Source organism: Poromitra crassiceps (assembly GCF_964638095.1).
Source record: "Poromitra crassiceps genome assembly, chromosome: 12".
Lineage (NCBI taxonomy): Eukaryota > Metazoa > Chordata > Actinopteri > Beryciformes > Melamphaidae > Poromitra > Poromitra crassiceps.
The window spans coordinates 32,066,942-32,082,188 of record NC_139632.1 but is presented as its reverse complement, the minus strand read 5'-3'; the positions used below and the strand labels follow the sequence as shown (position 1 = coordinate 32,082,188).

Below are 15,247 nucleotides of genomic sequence, written 5' to 3'. Positions count from 1 at the left end.
AAACGACATGCTGATTGATATTTGAGTAGTGGAGTAGTGGTAGAGTACAGGCATAAGCTCTTTCACTGGTATTCCTATATATGAGTTTTATTGGGGACTTTACAATGAGGACACTCATTTTTCAAAATTCAATGCCTCCAACACAACTTATTCTTCTTCTTCATCATATAAATTGTGATATTTACAATACAGTGCTATACTTAAAAATTACTAGTATCACGAGGGCTTGGAGCAATGATAGTACTGAAGTATTGTGCAAATGGTAAAAATACATTTGTTTTTGGCACAAGTATCCTACTCTACCAGGGAGTGCATCTTGACTAACGAGCAATACGTAAACAACATTTTGCACTTTGTGTGTGTGTGTGTGTGTGTGTGTGTTGTGTATCCCTCCCTTAGGAATGCCAAGCATACTGCTATTCCCTTCCCTCTGCTGTTTGACCACCATACCATGAGGGATGGAATATTTGATATATAAAAGGAGTGAGAGACAACAGGGAAAGTTTCCAGAACAAGGGGCAGAGGGCATCATCAGTAGTCATCAGCTGCAAGAAAGAAATAGAAGAGCGGTTATCTCCACAACATCTGCCACTCAGAGTTCACGAGGAAGAGGGCAGTTCTCAGTCTCGATCCACTCCCAGCTTTTGCTGTTAAAACTGGGTGGAAACGAAGAGTTCATTTCAAGAAAAAAAACAGGTGGGTTTGTATTTTTTATCCTTTTATATTATATTTTGATTTATTTATATTGTAATTGTTTTATTTATTTTTTATTATAAATTATAATCAAATCATTCACTTGATCACTTTCACATAAATCACCTCAATAAAAACAATGTATGTGCACTCCAGGTAGTATCAGTGTTGTTTATGCATTTTAAGAATGGCATTTACCTGTTTTTGCAAATGAACTCTTTGAAAAACTGCATCACAGAACCAATCCAGAGTCTTTATGGTGGCCTGCAGGCAGAAGGGGCGGTGACATGCTGAAGGGGCGGTGACATGCAGAAGGGGCGGTGACATGCAGAAGGGGCGGTGACATGCAGAAGGGGCGGTGACATGCTGAAGGGGCGGTGACATGCTGAAGGGGCGGTGACATGCAGAAGGGGCGGTGACATGATGAAGGGGCGGTGACATGCAGAAGGGGCGGTGACATGATGAAGTGGTGGTGACATGCAGAAGGGGCGGTGACATGATGAAGGGGTGGTGACGTGCTGAAGGGGCGGTGACATGCTGAAGGGGCGGTGACATGCTGAAGGGGTGGTGACATGCAGAAGGGGCGGTGACATGCAGAAGGGGCGGTGACATGCAGAAGGGGCAGTGACCTACAGAAGGGGTGGTGACATGCAGAAGGGGCGGTGACATGCAGAAGGGGCGGTGACATGCAGAAGGGGCGGTGACATGCAGAAGGGGTGGTGACATGCAGAAGGGGCGGTGACATGCTGAAGGGGCGGTGACATGCAGAAGGGGCGGTGACATGCAGAAGGGGCGGTGACATGCAGAAGGGGCGGTGACATGCTGAAGGGGTGGTGACATGCAGAAGGGGCGGTGACATGCTGAAGGGGCGGTGACATGCAGAAGGGGCGGTGACATGCAGAAGGGGCGGTGACATGCAGAAGGGGCAGTGACATGCTGAAGGGGCGGTGACATGCAGAAGGGGCGGTGACATGCAGAAGGGGCGGTTACATGCAGAAGGCGTGTGCTTGTAAATGGATAAAACGGAATCAAATAATGTAACGTTGTTTAGGGACATCCATTTTCACTGTTTTAAAAAGCTCTCCATGTTACAAAATGATGAACTATCTCCAGTTTGTTTCACTACAGAGGACAATGGGGGAGAGCATCATTTCCGTTAACTTGACAAAGGGGCATAGGTTTGTTAGCGGCCGTTCTCGCCGCTGTTCCAGCAACTACTTATGATGATTGGAGATCTTCACTTGTCTGGGAGCCGAGATGAACAAGGAAGAGGAGCATGCAAACTCGATGGTCATGCAGGCATGCGGTCGGTCGGTCGGTCGGTCGGTCACACCAAGGTGGTCTTACTTTCTACTGTGAGGATGCAGGTGCTGGCGGCCGTGCCTCTGCTGTTGACAGCCTTGCACATGTACTCTCCCTCGTCCTCTGGGAAGGTCTCGGGCAGGTAGAGGCAGTACGTCTCTCCCCTGTCGATATACTGATAGTCCTCACAATCCTGCAGCATCTCCCCCTCGAACCACCAGGTCACCTCCGGCTTGGGCTCTCCGGTGATCTTGACGGTGAAGCGGACCGGCTCGGAGTCCACCACAGACTGGTTCTTCAGGGGCTTTTTAAACCACGGGGCCCCTGACCTGGCATGGTCCTCTTCGTCCTCTAAGCCCGCTGAGCCATTGATGATGGCCCCCTCCTCCTCATCGTCGTCGTCCTTCTTCTGCCGAGACACAGGACACGAGACATCACAAATCAGCAGCTTTCATGGCAAGCCTGTCTTATGTTCCCTTAGCCCTATTTTCCCTCAATCCTATGTTCCCTCAACCCTATAGTATGTTCCCTCAGCCATATGTCCCCTCAACCCTATGTTCCCTCAACCCTGGCTATATGTTGCTCAGATCAGTACCTAACATGACATTTCTTTTCCCAGGATGGCAAAGGCATGACCCGCCCTACTCTGCCTCTGATTTGCTTATCCTGATATTTTACCCTAACTAACCAATCATAACTCATCATGCCTAAACTAAACCTAACCAATCATCACTCTCCATGCCTAACCCTAACCCAATGAGGGGCAGAATAGGCTGGGTCATGCCTTCGCCATCCTGGGAAAAGCAATTGTGTGTAGCGGAATTGTGTGTAGCGGAGAACGGAGAAAGATGTACCTTTTGGAGGGCGGCATCAATCTCCTGCTGCTCAAACTGCATCCTCTGCAGCTTCTGCTCCTCCACCCTCCTCCTCTCCTCCTCCTCTCGGGCTTTGGCCATGTTTTGGAAGCGCGCCCGCATGTCCACCTTCTGCTTGAATGGTGACTCGTCAGGCTTCGCCGGGTTCGACTTTTCTTCTCCATCCTCCTGAAAAATACAGCGCGCGCTCTCAATATGTGACACTGAGATCATCCTCTCAATGCTGCCCGAAGAAAATCTGTGTCTTCAACAAGTTATATTTTAGGATTTTAGAAAACCTGGGGGATTTTGAGTGTGCTTGATGGACACCTGTCATGATAAAAGTTGTAATCTACACATACATGAGCATGTAAACCTTCAAAGTGAAAGTGAGACTGAAGAGTGAGATGGAGACGAGCATTTTCGTTATGTTCCACAAATCATGCTTGTAAAAGGTCCTGGTGCTCATACCTCCTGGAACCTCTCAGCTTCCCTCTCTTTGATTTCCTCATCCACAGCCTTCCTCCGTGCTCTCTCCTCGCCAATCTTTTTCTGGATGTCCTCATCGGTCAGCTGTTTGATCTTTTCAAACTTGGACTTGAGGTTCTTGGCCTGGATGGAGCCGGTCCTCTTGAGCTTAGTCAGCTCCTCATACTCTTTGCTTACAACATCAGAGCTTTCATTTACTTCATCCTATGACAAAGATACAGATTTAATTGGTAAAGCTTTGAGGGCACCAGGACATGATGGAAAATAAATTGCATACCAAGAGGTTCAGTGTATGATTTGAAGACACAGTCTGTAATTGCAATTTGGTGCCCCCTGTTGGAATTGTATTATTCGATTTTGAGGGCAGAGGCGGCAGTATCTGACCTCTAAACACACATTTGGCATGTTTGATGCTGTTAAAGATGTGTTGACATTTATGTTTCACAAACTGTGGTTAAAGCAGACCTGCATTTTCAGTCAAAACCGTAACGTGGGCATGTCTTAGCTTAGCCTACATTAACTTTAGGGAAGTAGGGTGCTCCTGGATAGCATGACAGCCAGAGGACATCAGTATTGGGATTTCACACATACCACTTTATTCACCTATACTTGTCAACCATACAATGCCAGGTCTCTAGGGCACTATAATCTCTCAACATACATGTAGACTGATATATCATGCAGGGCACTATAATCTCTCAACATACATACACATACATCTTTCCCAGTCCTGGGACAAAATGATCGGCATACAGCCCCAACCCAGAGTCATGTATATAGAAGAGTTCACTCCAATGGACCAGTTTTTTACTCTCAAGAGTTCCCGGAAGTAAGGTCCTGGATTAAGCAGCACTGTCGAGTTGCAGCAAAATGGACAGTTTGTGATGTACTTTGAAAGGGTCAGACGTTTATAGAATCAAATTGTATATTATCAGCTTTATTTTAGCATTCAAACGTAGCGCGAGCCTCCTTCCTGGCTATTCATTGGCAGTCACGCATTTTGGACATCCGATGACGCCACTCTCTGACTAGATTGCTCTGCTCTGCCCCAACCCATCCAATTGAATTAGACAATTAGAAGAGGGCCCTTCTGCACCCCCGGGACAACTGACCCCGTCCCAGGGCCCGGCCGGGACAACTGACCCAGGGCCCAGCCGGGACAACTGACCCAGTTCCCCCCTGTCGGTGGGCCTGATAACATGTTCCAAATCATTACTGAACAGAGATAGACAGGGGGTAGTAGTCTACTCAACCTGTTGCTGTAACTCAGTCTCAGTAAAAACAAGGAGCACCACCCAGTGACTTAATCTGTTACTGCAACCAAACGATGTTCTCAAAGCATATAGGATTGCGACCGTTACAACCTGTATGGAAAGTTCCAGTAAGCTTACAAATAAGAACTTTTAAATATAATGAACATACGCAGAATGTAGATAGTCCACATAATTCCAGACTGACCTCTCCCATCTCTTGTCTAAGTTGTTCAAACTCCTGCTTCTCCTGCTCCATTTTCTTTTTGCGCTCCTCTGCCTTGCGTCTCCTCTCTGCCTCCTCCTTCTGCTTCAGCAGCTCCTCAAAGTTCATCTCCAGTTTCCTGACGTGCAGCGCCTCCTGAGACTCACTCTTCACCATGCCTGGCTCCTCGTCTGGTACCTGCACACACACGCGCGCACGCACACACACACACACACACACACACACACACACACACACACACACACACACACACACACACACACACACACACACACACACACACACACACACACACACACACACATACACGCACACAGCTCTGTTAGGGGGTGAATTGACAGACTCTGTCCAGTATTAGGCCGATGTTGGATTATCATCACAACACCACACGATTGTCAGTAATAGACTGATACTAGAGACTTGGGGTTCCCAGATTGGTGCTTTAACGAGATGTGTACATGCTGCATGGCTTCACGTGGGGTAGACTCACCATGCTCTTGCGAGCCTCTGCAAAGAGCCTCTTCTCCTCCTCCAGCCTCTTCTTGGCCTCCTCCTCTGCCTTCTTCTCCTCGGCCTCTCTCCTCTGACGCTCCATGTCCTCAAAGCTCACACACAGCTTCCCCGGCTTATCTCCCTCCAGGTTCAGCATGGCCATCAGCACCTCGTCATCTTCATCTACAAACTGATGACAACCCAAAGGCTCAGCTTCGGCTAGCTCAGTCCATTGGTTTTATTTCACTTTTCTAAATGAGGCTGTCCTTATTCAATATCAGATGTAGGCTGAGAAGTAGGGATGAACAATGATATCGACAGGGCCATCGGTATCGGTCGATAAAGGCTTTCAAATTAAATATCGGATCGGCATCGACCCGAAACAAACATTCCTGCCGATATGACATGCTGGTAAAATTATGCTTTAATCATCTCCAAATGCTCCATGCTTGACTAAATACTTAACTAAATAATTACAGTTTTGTTTGAAAGAAAATATTAAATTAATAAAAATATAGCATGTTTTACATAACATAAATTATGTAGTTTTCTTATTTTGCCCATGCAGTGAATGTGTACATTTTGAAAAGCATTGTATTTATGTCTGCAACTGCCACTGCCACTTTTAGAATATTGATATTTGACATGAGAGGCATATTGACCATGCTCTTCCTGGCTTCAGCGAAAGCTCTTCTCTCCTCCTCCATCCGTCTCTTGTACTCCTCTTCTGCCTTCTTCTTCACTCCCTCCACCCTCTGCTTCTCCAGCTCCTCAAAGCTCAGCCTCAGCTTTCCAGGTCGCACCTCATCCTTCTCTCCCTGAGCCTGCTGACCGTCCTCCTCATCTTCTCCCTGAGAACACAGAAGATACCATCAACAATGGTGAACAAACTCCTGTTATCAACAGTTCAAACACCACATGTCAATGCACAACAAAAAGCACATTGTGAAGTGTCAATGAAAACTGAAGACTCTTCTTAAGTCTGAAGATGTTGTCAACACTGAGCAACTTTAGCGCCACCTACTGGCAACACAAAAAGCAGTTAATCTCGAGAAGCATTCGTCCGATTGACTTCAAACTTGGGGAGTGTGCTGCTCGGACCCCGATGGACTGCGGTGCCGCATTTCATGCAATTTGGACGTATGCATAGTCATAGTGCCACCTACTGTTAACACAAAAAGCGGTTTATCTCGAGAACCATTCGTCCGATCGACTTCAAACTTGGCGGGTGCGTTGCTGGGAACCCGAGAAATTGCAGTGGTAAACTTTGTGCAATTCAACCAATAAGATAGATCACAGCTTTCATGTACTGTATCTCCAGGACTGTCCGTCTGATCGACTTCTGTAGGTCTCTCCTTCGTTTGTCGGATCGACTTCAAACTTGGGGAGTGCGTTTAGGGGGACCTGACTGAGTGCAGTGGGGGGGGAGCGCTCACGGTGTGGTGAATGGGGGAACGGGCACTGCACTAGTTGTATTAATGTCTTCTAAATGAAATAATGGTGAAGTTAAACAATCCATCCATTTCCTGGGGACCCCCTGGAATATCCTAATGGCCCCTGGTGGTCCCTGGACCTCAAATTAAGAACCACTGCCATAAAGTGATCACAACAGAAATTACATTTTCCCTGTTACCTCTGCCTCTCAAAACCAGAATACATGGGAAAGGAGATTGATCATAAAATACTATACTATACTACTCCTCCACTATATGATTATCTCCAAAATGTGTTGACATTTTGTATTGCAAAAATAACGTGCTGTTATAAAATGTTATTAAAGAAGACCCTCTTGGAACTCCTGCTTACCATTTCCAGCTTGGCTTCATCGAAGGCTTTCTTCTCATCCAGCAGGCGGCGCTTGGCGTCTTCCTCCGCCTGCCTCCTCCTCTGCTCCTGCCTTTCCTTCTCCAGCTCCTCAAACGTCATCTTCAGCTTCCCTGGAGTCACCTGCTCCTTGTCCACAGCTTTCTCCTCCTCGTCCTACAGATGCCATGCAGAGGACACCAAGGGTTCAAATGTTTAGTGTTAAAGAGATTCAGTAGCACTTTACATTGCAGATCGGTAACAACCAATAATAATAATAATAATAATAATAATAATAATAATAATAATACTTTATTTGTATAGCACTTCAAAACAGAAGTTACAAAGTGCTTCACACAGACAAATCAAAAAGGCAATAAAACAGGATGAAGATAAGACATAAAACAGATCCCATAGACAACAAGTGCAGTCGGATAAAATATCTAATAATCAAATCAAATATACAAAAATATGATAAATAATATAAAATAGAATAAAACTCAGCCATGAGAGAGTAGAAGGTTGTAAAAGGCCATCTGATAAAAAAATGTTTCTAGGAGTTTTAAAAGCCTTATTTCCTAATAGTGTGATAATTACAGTACAGTACCTTGAAAACAAAAGGGGATATTCAGAACTTGAGGATGAATTTCAGCATTGTAATATGGTAATTACCAGTTTTGACTTCTAAGAATTTTCATGTGATTTTGAAGTTGTACACTGATATTCAATTTAGTTGTTAAAGGCGCAGGACAAAATTGACAACAACAAACAGAGAGATAGGGGGCGATAATGTCTCTAAACACAAACAAGCGTTGGTCCAAACCTGTTCGACCACCGAGCGCCGCTTGGCATCCCTGAAGGAGCGTCTGTGTTCGTTGTAACGTTTCTTCTTCTCCTCTTCTGCCTTCTTCTGCAGCTCCTCCTCACGGTTCTTCTCCAGATCCTCAAAGTTCACCTTGATCCTGCCTGGAGCTCTCGATGACTTCACAGGCACCACCCGTACCAGGATGGTGTCATCTCCATCCTGGAAGGTAGATGAAGGATAATGTACGATTGTTTAAGGAATTACATGTAAGACATTCATAAAATACAAAATAGTATTGCGTAAAAAATACAAGATATTGGCAAGATATTGGGTTGGAAGGCCTCGGAATTTAGGCACTGCATAAAACAAAAGCTTTATATTGGAAAAAAGACAAATGAAACTGTGTTCCTCAAACACGTAGGGATGCACAATATATCAGCAATCATATCGGCCGAGGTTAGTCATTTTTAAATATATCGGTATCAGTCCGATGAGCAAAATAACAGGCAATGTCAATATCGGTCATCTTATCGGCCAAAATTTTCATATGAGAGGAAACAATGCGCTAAATCTATGATTTATGGGCTTTTCCAAATGTTTTGGAAATAAACAAACTTTAAGAAAGACATTACGGTACTTTTTCAAATTCACAGTGTTTACATGGGTTCTTCACTATGTACAAAACATGATTATCATAGAAACTTGTTTTTATACAGATATCGACATCTGTAAATATCAGTTATCGGCAATAAACATCAATGTTAATATCGGTATCGGCCAACATTTTCATATTGGTGAATCTACTATTCAGTGGTAGAGGGCAAAACACATGAGATGTAGGTGACTCACTGCAGACTCACAGACAGACTGCTGATAGGAGTGTATCTGTTTGCCTGATGGCCATCACCACAGTAGGTCAGTGTATAAGTGTCAGTCTAAGATAGGAGCGTCTAATTCAGTCATAGCAAGGAGGAGGACTGGAGCTCATTCAGTCAGTGGGTGGTGTGGGAAACAGTTGCCAGTCACTTGCTGTCTACACCTGGCAGTGTGGGGTGGTCCAGTTGTTTCTAGATCACCGAGTCAGTTCTTTGTCCAATTTTAACTGGGCTGCTTTAAAGGAAATATACTATGCAGAATTTCCCTGCATTTTCCTAAAGACAGTGTGTTTATCTGCAGACACTGTGTCCTCTGTGTCCTCTGTCCTCTATGTCCTCTGTGCCCTCTATGTCCTCTGTGTCCTCTGTGCCCTCTGTCCTCTGTGCCTCTATGTCCTCTGTGTCCTCTATGTCCTCTGTGTCCTCTATGTCCTCTGTGCCCTCTGTGCCCTCTGTGCCCATATACTCTAAGAGCCAATGCAATGAATCTATCTTTTTAGATCGAGTTCCCATGCTGGCAACACTATTGCTGCTTTTAGACCAACCTACATCCAGCCTCCGCCAACTGTCTGTCTTTCAAATGCCACCTAAAATAACTCAGCCGAGTGGCAGCTGAGGATTACCTGAATGATTACAGATACAAGTAAGCCACTCCCTCCAGAAGGCTGCGGCTAAACAATCCAGTCACGCTGTCCCCCATGAAGGACCCCCCCTCCTCCCCAAAGCTGCCCCCCATGAAGGACCCCGCCTCCCCAAAGCTGCCCCCCATGAAGGACCCCGCCTCCCCAAAGCTGTCCCCCATGAAGGACCCCCCCTCCTCCCCAAAGCTGCCCCCCATGAAGGACCCCGCCTCCCCAAAGCTGTCCCCCATGAAGGACCCCCCCTCCTCCCCAAAGCTGCCCCCCATGAAGGACCCCGCCTCCCCAAAGCTGTCCCCCATGAAGGACCCCCCCCCCTCCCCAAAGCTGCCCCCCATGAAGGACCCCCCCCCCTCCCCAAAGCTGCCCCCATGAAGGACCCCCCCTCCCTAAAGCTGTCCCCCATGAAGGACCCCCCCTCCCCAAAGCTGTCCCCCATGAAGGACCCCCCCCCCTCCCCAAAGCTGTCCCCCATGAAGGACCCCCCCTCCCCAAAGCTGTCCCCCATGAAGGACCCCCCCTCCCCAAAGCGGTCCCCCATGAAGGACCCTCCCCAAAGCTGTCCCCCATGAAGGACCCCCCCCCCTCCCCAAAGCTGCCCCCCATGAAGGACCCCCCCTCCCCAAAGCGCTTGTACCTCGGCAGCTTTCTGAGCCAACTCTTTTTGGATCTTGGCTTTCTCCATGGCTTCCTGGGCAGCCCTCTTCTTCCTCTCGCCTTCCGTCTTCTTCTTCCCCCCCTCTTGTCGTTGTTTCTCCATTTCTGCAAACTTCCCCTTCACACTGCCTGAGGAGGACCATACCACAGAGCACAAGATTCACAACCTTCACACTGCCTGAGGAGCCCACAGAGCACAAGATTCACAACCTTCACACTGCCTGAGGAGCCCACAGAGCACAAGATTCACAACCTTCACACTGCCTGAGGAGGACCATACCACAGAGCACAAGATTCACAACCTTCACACTGCCTGAGGAGCCCACAGAGCACAAGACAACACGACACGACAATACGACACGACACAATACAACACAACACAACACGACACAATACAACGCAACACAACACGACACAATACAACGCAACACAACATGACACGACACAATACAACACAACACGACACAATACAACACAACACAACACGACACAATACAACACAATACAACACAACACAACACGACACAATACAACACAACACGTCACCATCGGTTAGGGCTGGGCCATATGGACAAAAAAAATGGTATCTCTGTATTTGTAGGCTGAATGGTGATACACAATGAATGTATATCTTGGTATTTTCTACAAAGTGGGCTAAATATTCAGTTGTAAGTCAAATTCACATGTGAGATGTCACAACCACTCTGACTCAAACAAGACTGTGATCAAAAACAGACTAATTGGTGCTTTCACAACATATTGACACAATGACATGTTTGATCAATAATCATCTGTAATGTGGATATAATGACTAAGTGCGTAAAGGCAAATAATAGAACAGCTAATAGAACAGTCTGCTAATAAAAATGGTAATTTCAGAAAATGACATCACGACTGTAATGCAGCCTTTAAAAGCAGGAAAAGACGACACATGCCATATCTCCATATTCCGATATGCAAAATCGAAGACGATATCGAGTCTCATATCACGATATCAATATAATGTTGATATCCCAGCCCTAATCAGTGGTGTTCCTCTCACCATCCTATCAGACTGCTCAGCCCCCCTAACCCTCCCTCCCCTCCACCCAGCATGTACCTGTAACCCTCCCTCCCCTCCCCCAGCATGTACCTGTGATCTTGGGGACGTAGGATTTCTCCACCTTGGCTGGCTTCACCTCTTCTTCCTCATCGCTGGAGGCGAGCAGTTCTTTTATCTGTGGTGGATCAGATACAGGACAGAGAGTGTGTGACTGGTGAGGCGACGCTTTAGCTGGGATCATCTCAGGAGCCATGCTGGTCCCAGCAAGAACCAGGGCCTAATCCCTGCTAATAGCTGGGTCATGTGACCTGCAGGTAGGCTTTTGATTGGAGCAGGTTGTTGTGGCATGGAGAGGAGATGAGCCAAGTGTCGGGTCCTGGTGAGCTGCGCCAAGGCCACACACACATGCACTCATGCAGCATACATGCACACACACGCGTGAGCGCGCACGCAGACACACACACACACACACACACACACACACACACACACACACAGAGGCTGTTTTGTTCTGTCACTGATAATCCACTCACACATAGGCATTTTTTTTTTAAAGATTTTTTTTTTTTTTTACAATTAAACCTCATTTACTTATCACACTCGACTGGTTGTTTTTCAGATGTGATGTGAATCTAAAGTGAACTAAACAAGTCAGATCCACTATACTGTAAATGTTTTTCAGTAGATGCTGTGATGTAGCCACAAGAAAGGTGCAATACTAATGTTTTTCAGGAGATGGCGATGTGATGTAGCTAATCAAGAAAGATGCATTATAAATGGTGTTTCAGGAGATGTGTGATGTTGCTAGCTATAGGTTCTAACTAAACAAGAAATATGGTTCAAATGTTTACAGTAGTTTTCCTTTCTTGCTGCACTACAATGTTACAATGCTGTGAGACGGAGCTAAACACAAAAGATGCAATATTAATAGTTTTTCATGAGATACTCAGTATTTAATACTAATACTAATACTAATAATAGAAAAGGAGAAGATACTGAATAATGACATCACAACAGTATAATCCTAATGTTAATTTAAAATTAAATATTCTTCTAAATATGGATAAAAGTCCAAAAAACATAAAATTTTCTTCGACGCAGCGTCAAAATTAATTGTTGGCTGGTGATAAAAAAAAAGTTTAATCTCAAACCCTGCAGGGAGAGCAGGTGGTGACATAGGAGTGAGTGAGAAAAGGAGCAAATATATGATTGTTAAGACTGAATACTGACATCACAACCGTCTAATCCTAATGTTAATTTAAAATTAGATATTCCTATATGAATCTGGCTTCAAACGACCAAAATCTTTATATGATGATAATAATAATAATCAATGATGGTGGTTCACAGACATGTGTGTGTGTGTGTGTGTGTGTGTGTGTGTGTGTGTGTGTGTGTGTGTGTGTGTGTGTGTGTGTGTGTGTGTGTGTGTGTGTGTGTGTGTGTGTGTGTGTGTGTGTGTGAAGGGGGGTGGGGGGGACACGCCCCCCGGCCCCCCCAAGTTCAGATGTGTTCCGCTGCCTATGCACTCACATCACATCATTTATTTGACCACAGTCAGTGTTGATGCAGAGCTTGTCTATAGAAACCAGGCAGGTAGCAGTCACTTTCTGTAGGTGTACTTAGTGCAAATTAAAATGACCATATTCACTATATTATTTTTATTTGTATTAATTCTTTATTTAATATATTATTTATTTTACATGTTAGAATCATAGTGAAGATAGTATCATTTATGCACAAATGACATCACTGGTCCACAACTTGACTCAAAGGAACTCTCAATAAGTGCCAAACGCTGGATATGTGAGATCAGGTGCAAAATAAATCAGCATTGCTTTTTGGGTGAAGTTGTCCTTTAAGCATACCCTTTACTGTCGAAATGGCTTTAAGATCATGACAAATAGAACACTTTGGACTGATATTATTACCATATGAATTATTTATATGAAACACTGTGTGGTGGATGTCTTTGCTGCACTGTAGTGGGTCACACCAACCGGGTCATGCCTGGTCGGGTCATGCGGGTCACGGGTCATGCCTGGTCGGGTCATGCCTGGTCGTGCCATGCGGGTCACGGGTGCGGGTTAGTGGTTATCAGTCAGTGTTTGACCTGCTGCTTCCTGAGGCTCCACGCTCTCTCCTTGACGTACTGCTCCTTCCTCCTCTGCTGCTCGTCAGTGTTCCTCTGCCTGCTGCGCTCCTCCCGGGCCTTCTGCATGGCCTCAAACTTGTTCTTCACATCACCCTTGTCCTTGTCCTTGGGCACGTAGCTCCTGGCCACCGGCTTCCTGGATCGGAGTAGTTTCTATGAAGGATCAATAAGATGAGGGGGTAAAGGCTTGTGTGAAAAGTAAGATCCATAAGGAAGGGAATCCTACAACACATCACTTATATAACACATCACCAAAATGTATGAAAACACTCTATCACCCGCGATGAAAATTGCCGAATTCGGCAATCACTAGGGGGCATTGGTCTGTATCATTGTCTGTATATAACTGCTTTCTGTGTGCTCAGACAATAAACACACAATAAAAGTTTACATAATGTTCAAGAGGAGAATGCACACTTTCAGACAGTATAGATCATGTTATACGTAGGCTACTTGTAGTCAATCTTTTAAATTAACAGAACCTCAAAGATTTTAAGCAAGAAAAGTGTCTTAAAGACAGTTCTCTCAGACTTGCCTTTTCCACCATATGTTCAAATTAGAGAGAAACTTGTGGGTGATACAGAACAGAAATCAGAATGTATTTACCCTTTTCTGTTCAAAAGATACAAATAATCTTGTGAAGGGTGGGAAAAATGTTCTGTAAATGGCTTCCATTCCCCTTTAATAGTACAGGAAATCCTGCATCAAACACCAAACACAAATCATATATCCAGATAGCAGCTAGTAGTATATAGCTTTCATTTGATGTTTTCAGGGAACAAAATGGTGGTTGTAGACAGAGTAGCTACCACTGAGATATTAAAGGAATAGTTCCTCATACTAGCTCCTGTCTGTGCAAGCTGACTGAAGACTATCCAAGACATCAGTTAGCCTCAGTCAGCTTGCACAGACAGGAGCGTGACCCCATTGACCTTGTATGGGTTTGTGGCTTAGTGGCCGTTCACACACTATGCCGAAGCAACGCCGAAGCCACGCAGTTTCATTTCGGCGTCCTTGTTAACAGGTGAGAGCGTTCACACCAGCCGCACGCCTCGCCACGCTGAAGCGAGCGTTCAGGATTCAGTCCTATTTTCCAGGCGTGACGCGTGAAGCTGCCGGGCATTAATTCAATGGGAGTTGTGGGCGGGTTCAAGGTGTGCCGAGGAGGCGCTGAGAGGAAAAGAGAAGGCTTCTTGTGTGAACGGTTAAGCGTCAGTTCAGCTTGAGCCTGCCTCAAGCTTCGGCCCTGCCTATTGTGTGAACGTGCACTTACTCTGGAGCTAGTATGAGGAACAGCATGGATGTTGCTGAGAAAGGAGTCTACCAATAAATGTCAGTAGCAAATAGGATTCCAAAAATCAGAACTACCCTTTAAGCCTTAAAAAACATCTGCAATTCATTTCTGAGTCCTGAATGGGCTAGCAGCTAGCTGTTAGCTGACTCTAAAGGGACACTCTTCTCACCTCTTGTTTCAGTGCTACATCAGAAATATTCTCTTGTGCTTCATTTGCGTCGCCCTCCTCATTTGTGTCCTGTGTGACACCATTTACGCCCTGCGATTTGTCCCTCTTCTCATTGGCCGTGTCGCTCTCTCTGTGTTCCACCCCGTTACATTGTGTGTCGTCAGTCGTATCACTGGCTTCGTCATCTGTGTTATGTGTCCTTATGTCTTCTTTCTGTGACTCCTCATCTTCCTCATCCTCTGCCTCCACTTCCTCGTTTGCTACGTCCTCTTCTTCGTTTTCCACGTCACTCATGTCGCGCTCCTCTGTGACATCATCCACGTGGTGTGCCACGTCAGCCGTCACCTGTGCCACCTCAGTCATGTGGTGTGCCACGTCAGCCGTCACCTGTGCCACCTCAGTCATGTCTGCGCCACACTGACAAGTTCTCCAACAGGTTCTTCAAATATAGCTGCAAAGCAAAAGCAGGGAGGGAATGTTACCATGTTGTCTCATTACTTTGA

At 45.7% G+C, this 15,247-nt stretch overlaps 2 protein-coding genes across 3 annotated transcripts; both read right to left on the bottom strand.

The window, feature by feature from the left end:
- Nucleotides 1-455: 455 nt before the first annotated feature.
- On the bottom strand, nucleotides 456-13,216 carry LOC310785978 (nexilin-like; the record flags this gene model as incomplete). 2 transcript variants are annotated; one of them, XM_083647162.1, is made up of 12 exons in its annotated part: nucleotides 13,127-13,216; nucleotides 11,217-11,301; nucleotides 10,065-10,213; nucleotides 7,933-8,133; nucleotides 7,113-7,286; nucleotides 5,969-6,157; nucleotides 5,305-5,496; nucleotides 4,797-4,991; nucleotides 3,321-3,542; nucleotides 2,850-3,038; nucleotides 2,041-2,404; nucleotides 456-545 (listed from the first exon to the last, which is right to left on the bottom strand). In XM_083647162.1, exons 1-12 carry the CDS (start codon nucleotides 13,193-13,195, stop codon nucleotides 532-534), a joined length of 2,043 nt encoding a protein of 680 aa, XP_083503288.1. In that variant the 5' UTR covers nucleotides 13,196-13,216. The 2 variants fall into 2 exon arrangements, with proteins under 2 accessions (XP_083503288.1, XP_083503287.1); XM_083647161.1 differs by lacking the exon at nucleotides 456-545 and having other exon boundaries at nucleotides 2,021-2,404.
- Nucleotides 12,932-15,149, bottom strand: LOC310786163 (uncharacterized protein; the record flags this gene model as incomplete). Its single annotated transcript, XM_083647336.1, has 2 exons — nucleotides 12,932-13,434; nucleotides 14,745-15,149. 2 exons carry the CDS (start codon nucleotides 15,147-15,149, stop codon nucleotides 13,228-13,230), a joined length of 612 nt encoding a protein of 203 aa, XP_083503462.1. The 3' UTR covers nucleotides 12,932-13,227.
- Nucleotides 15,150-15,247: the final 98 nt, after the last annotated feature.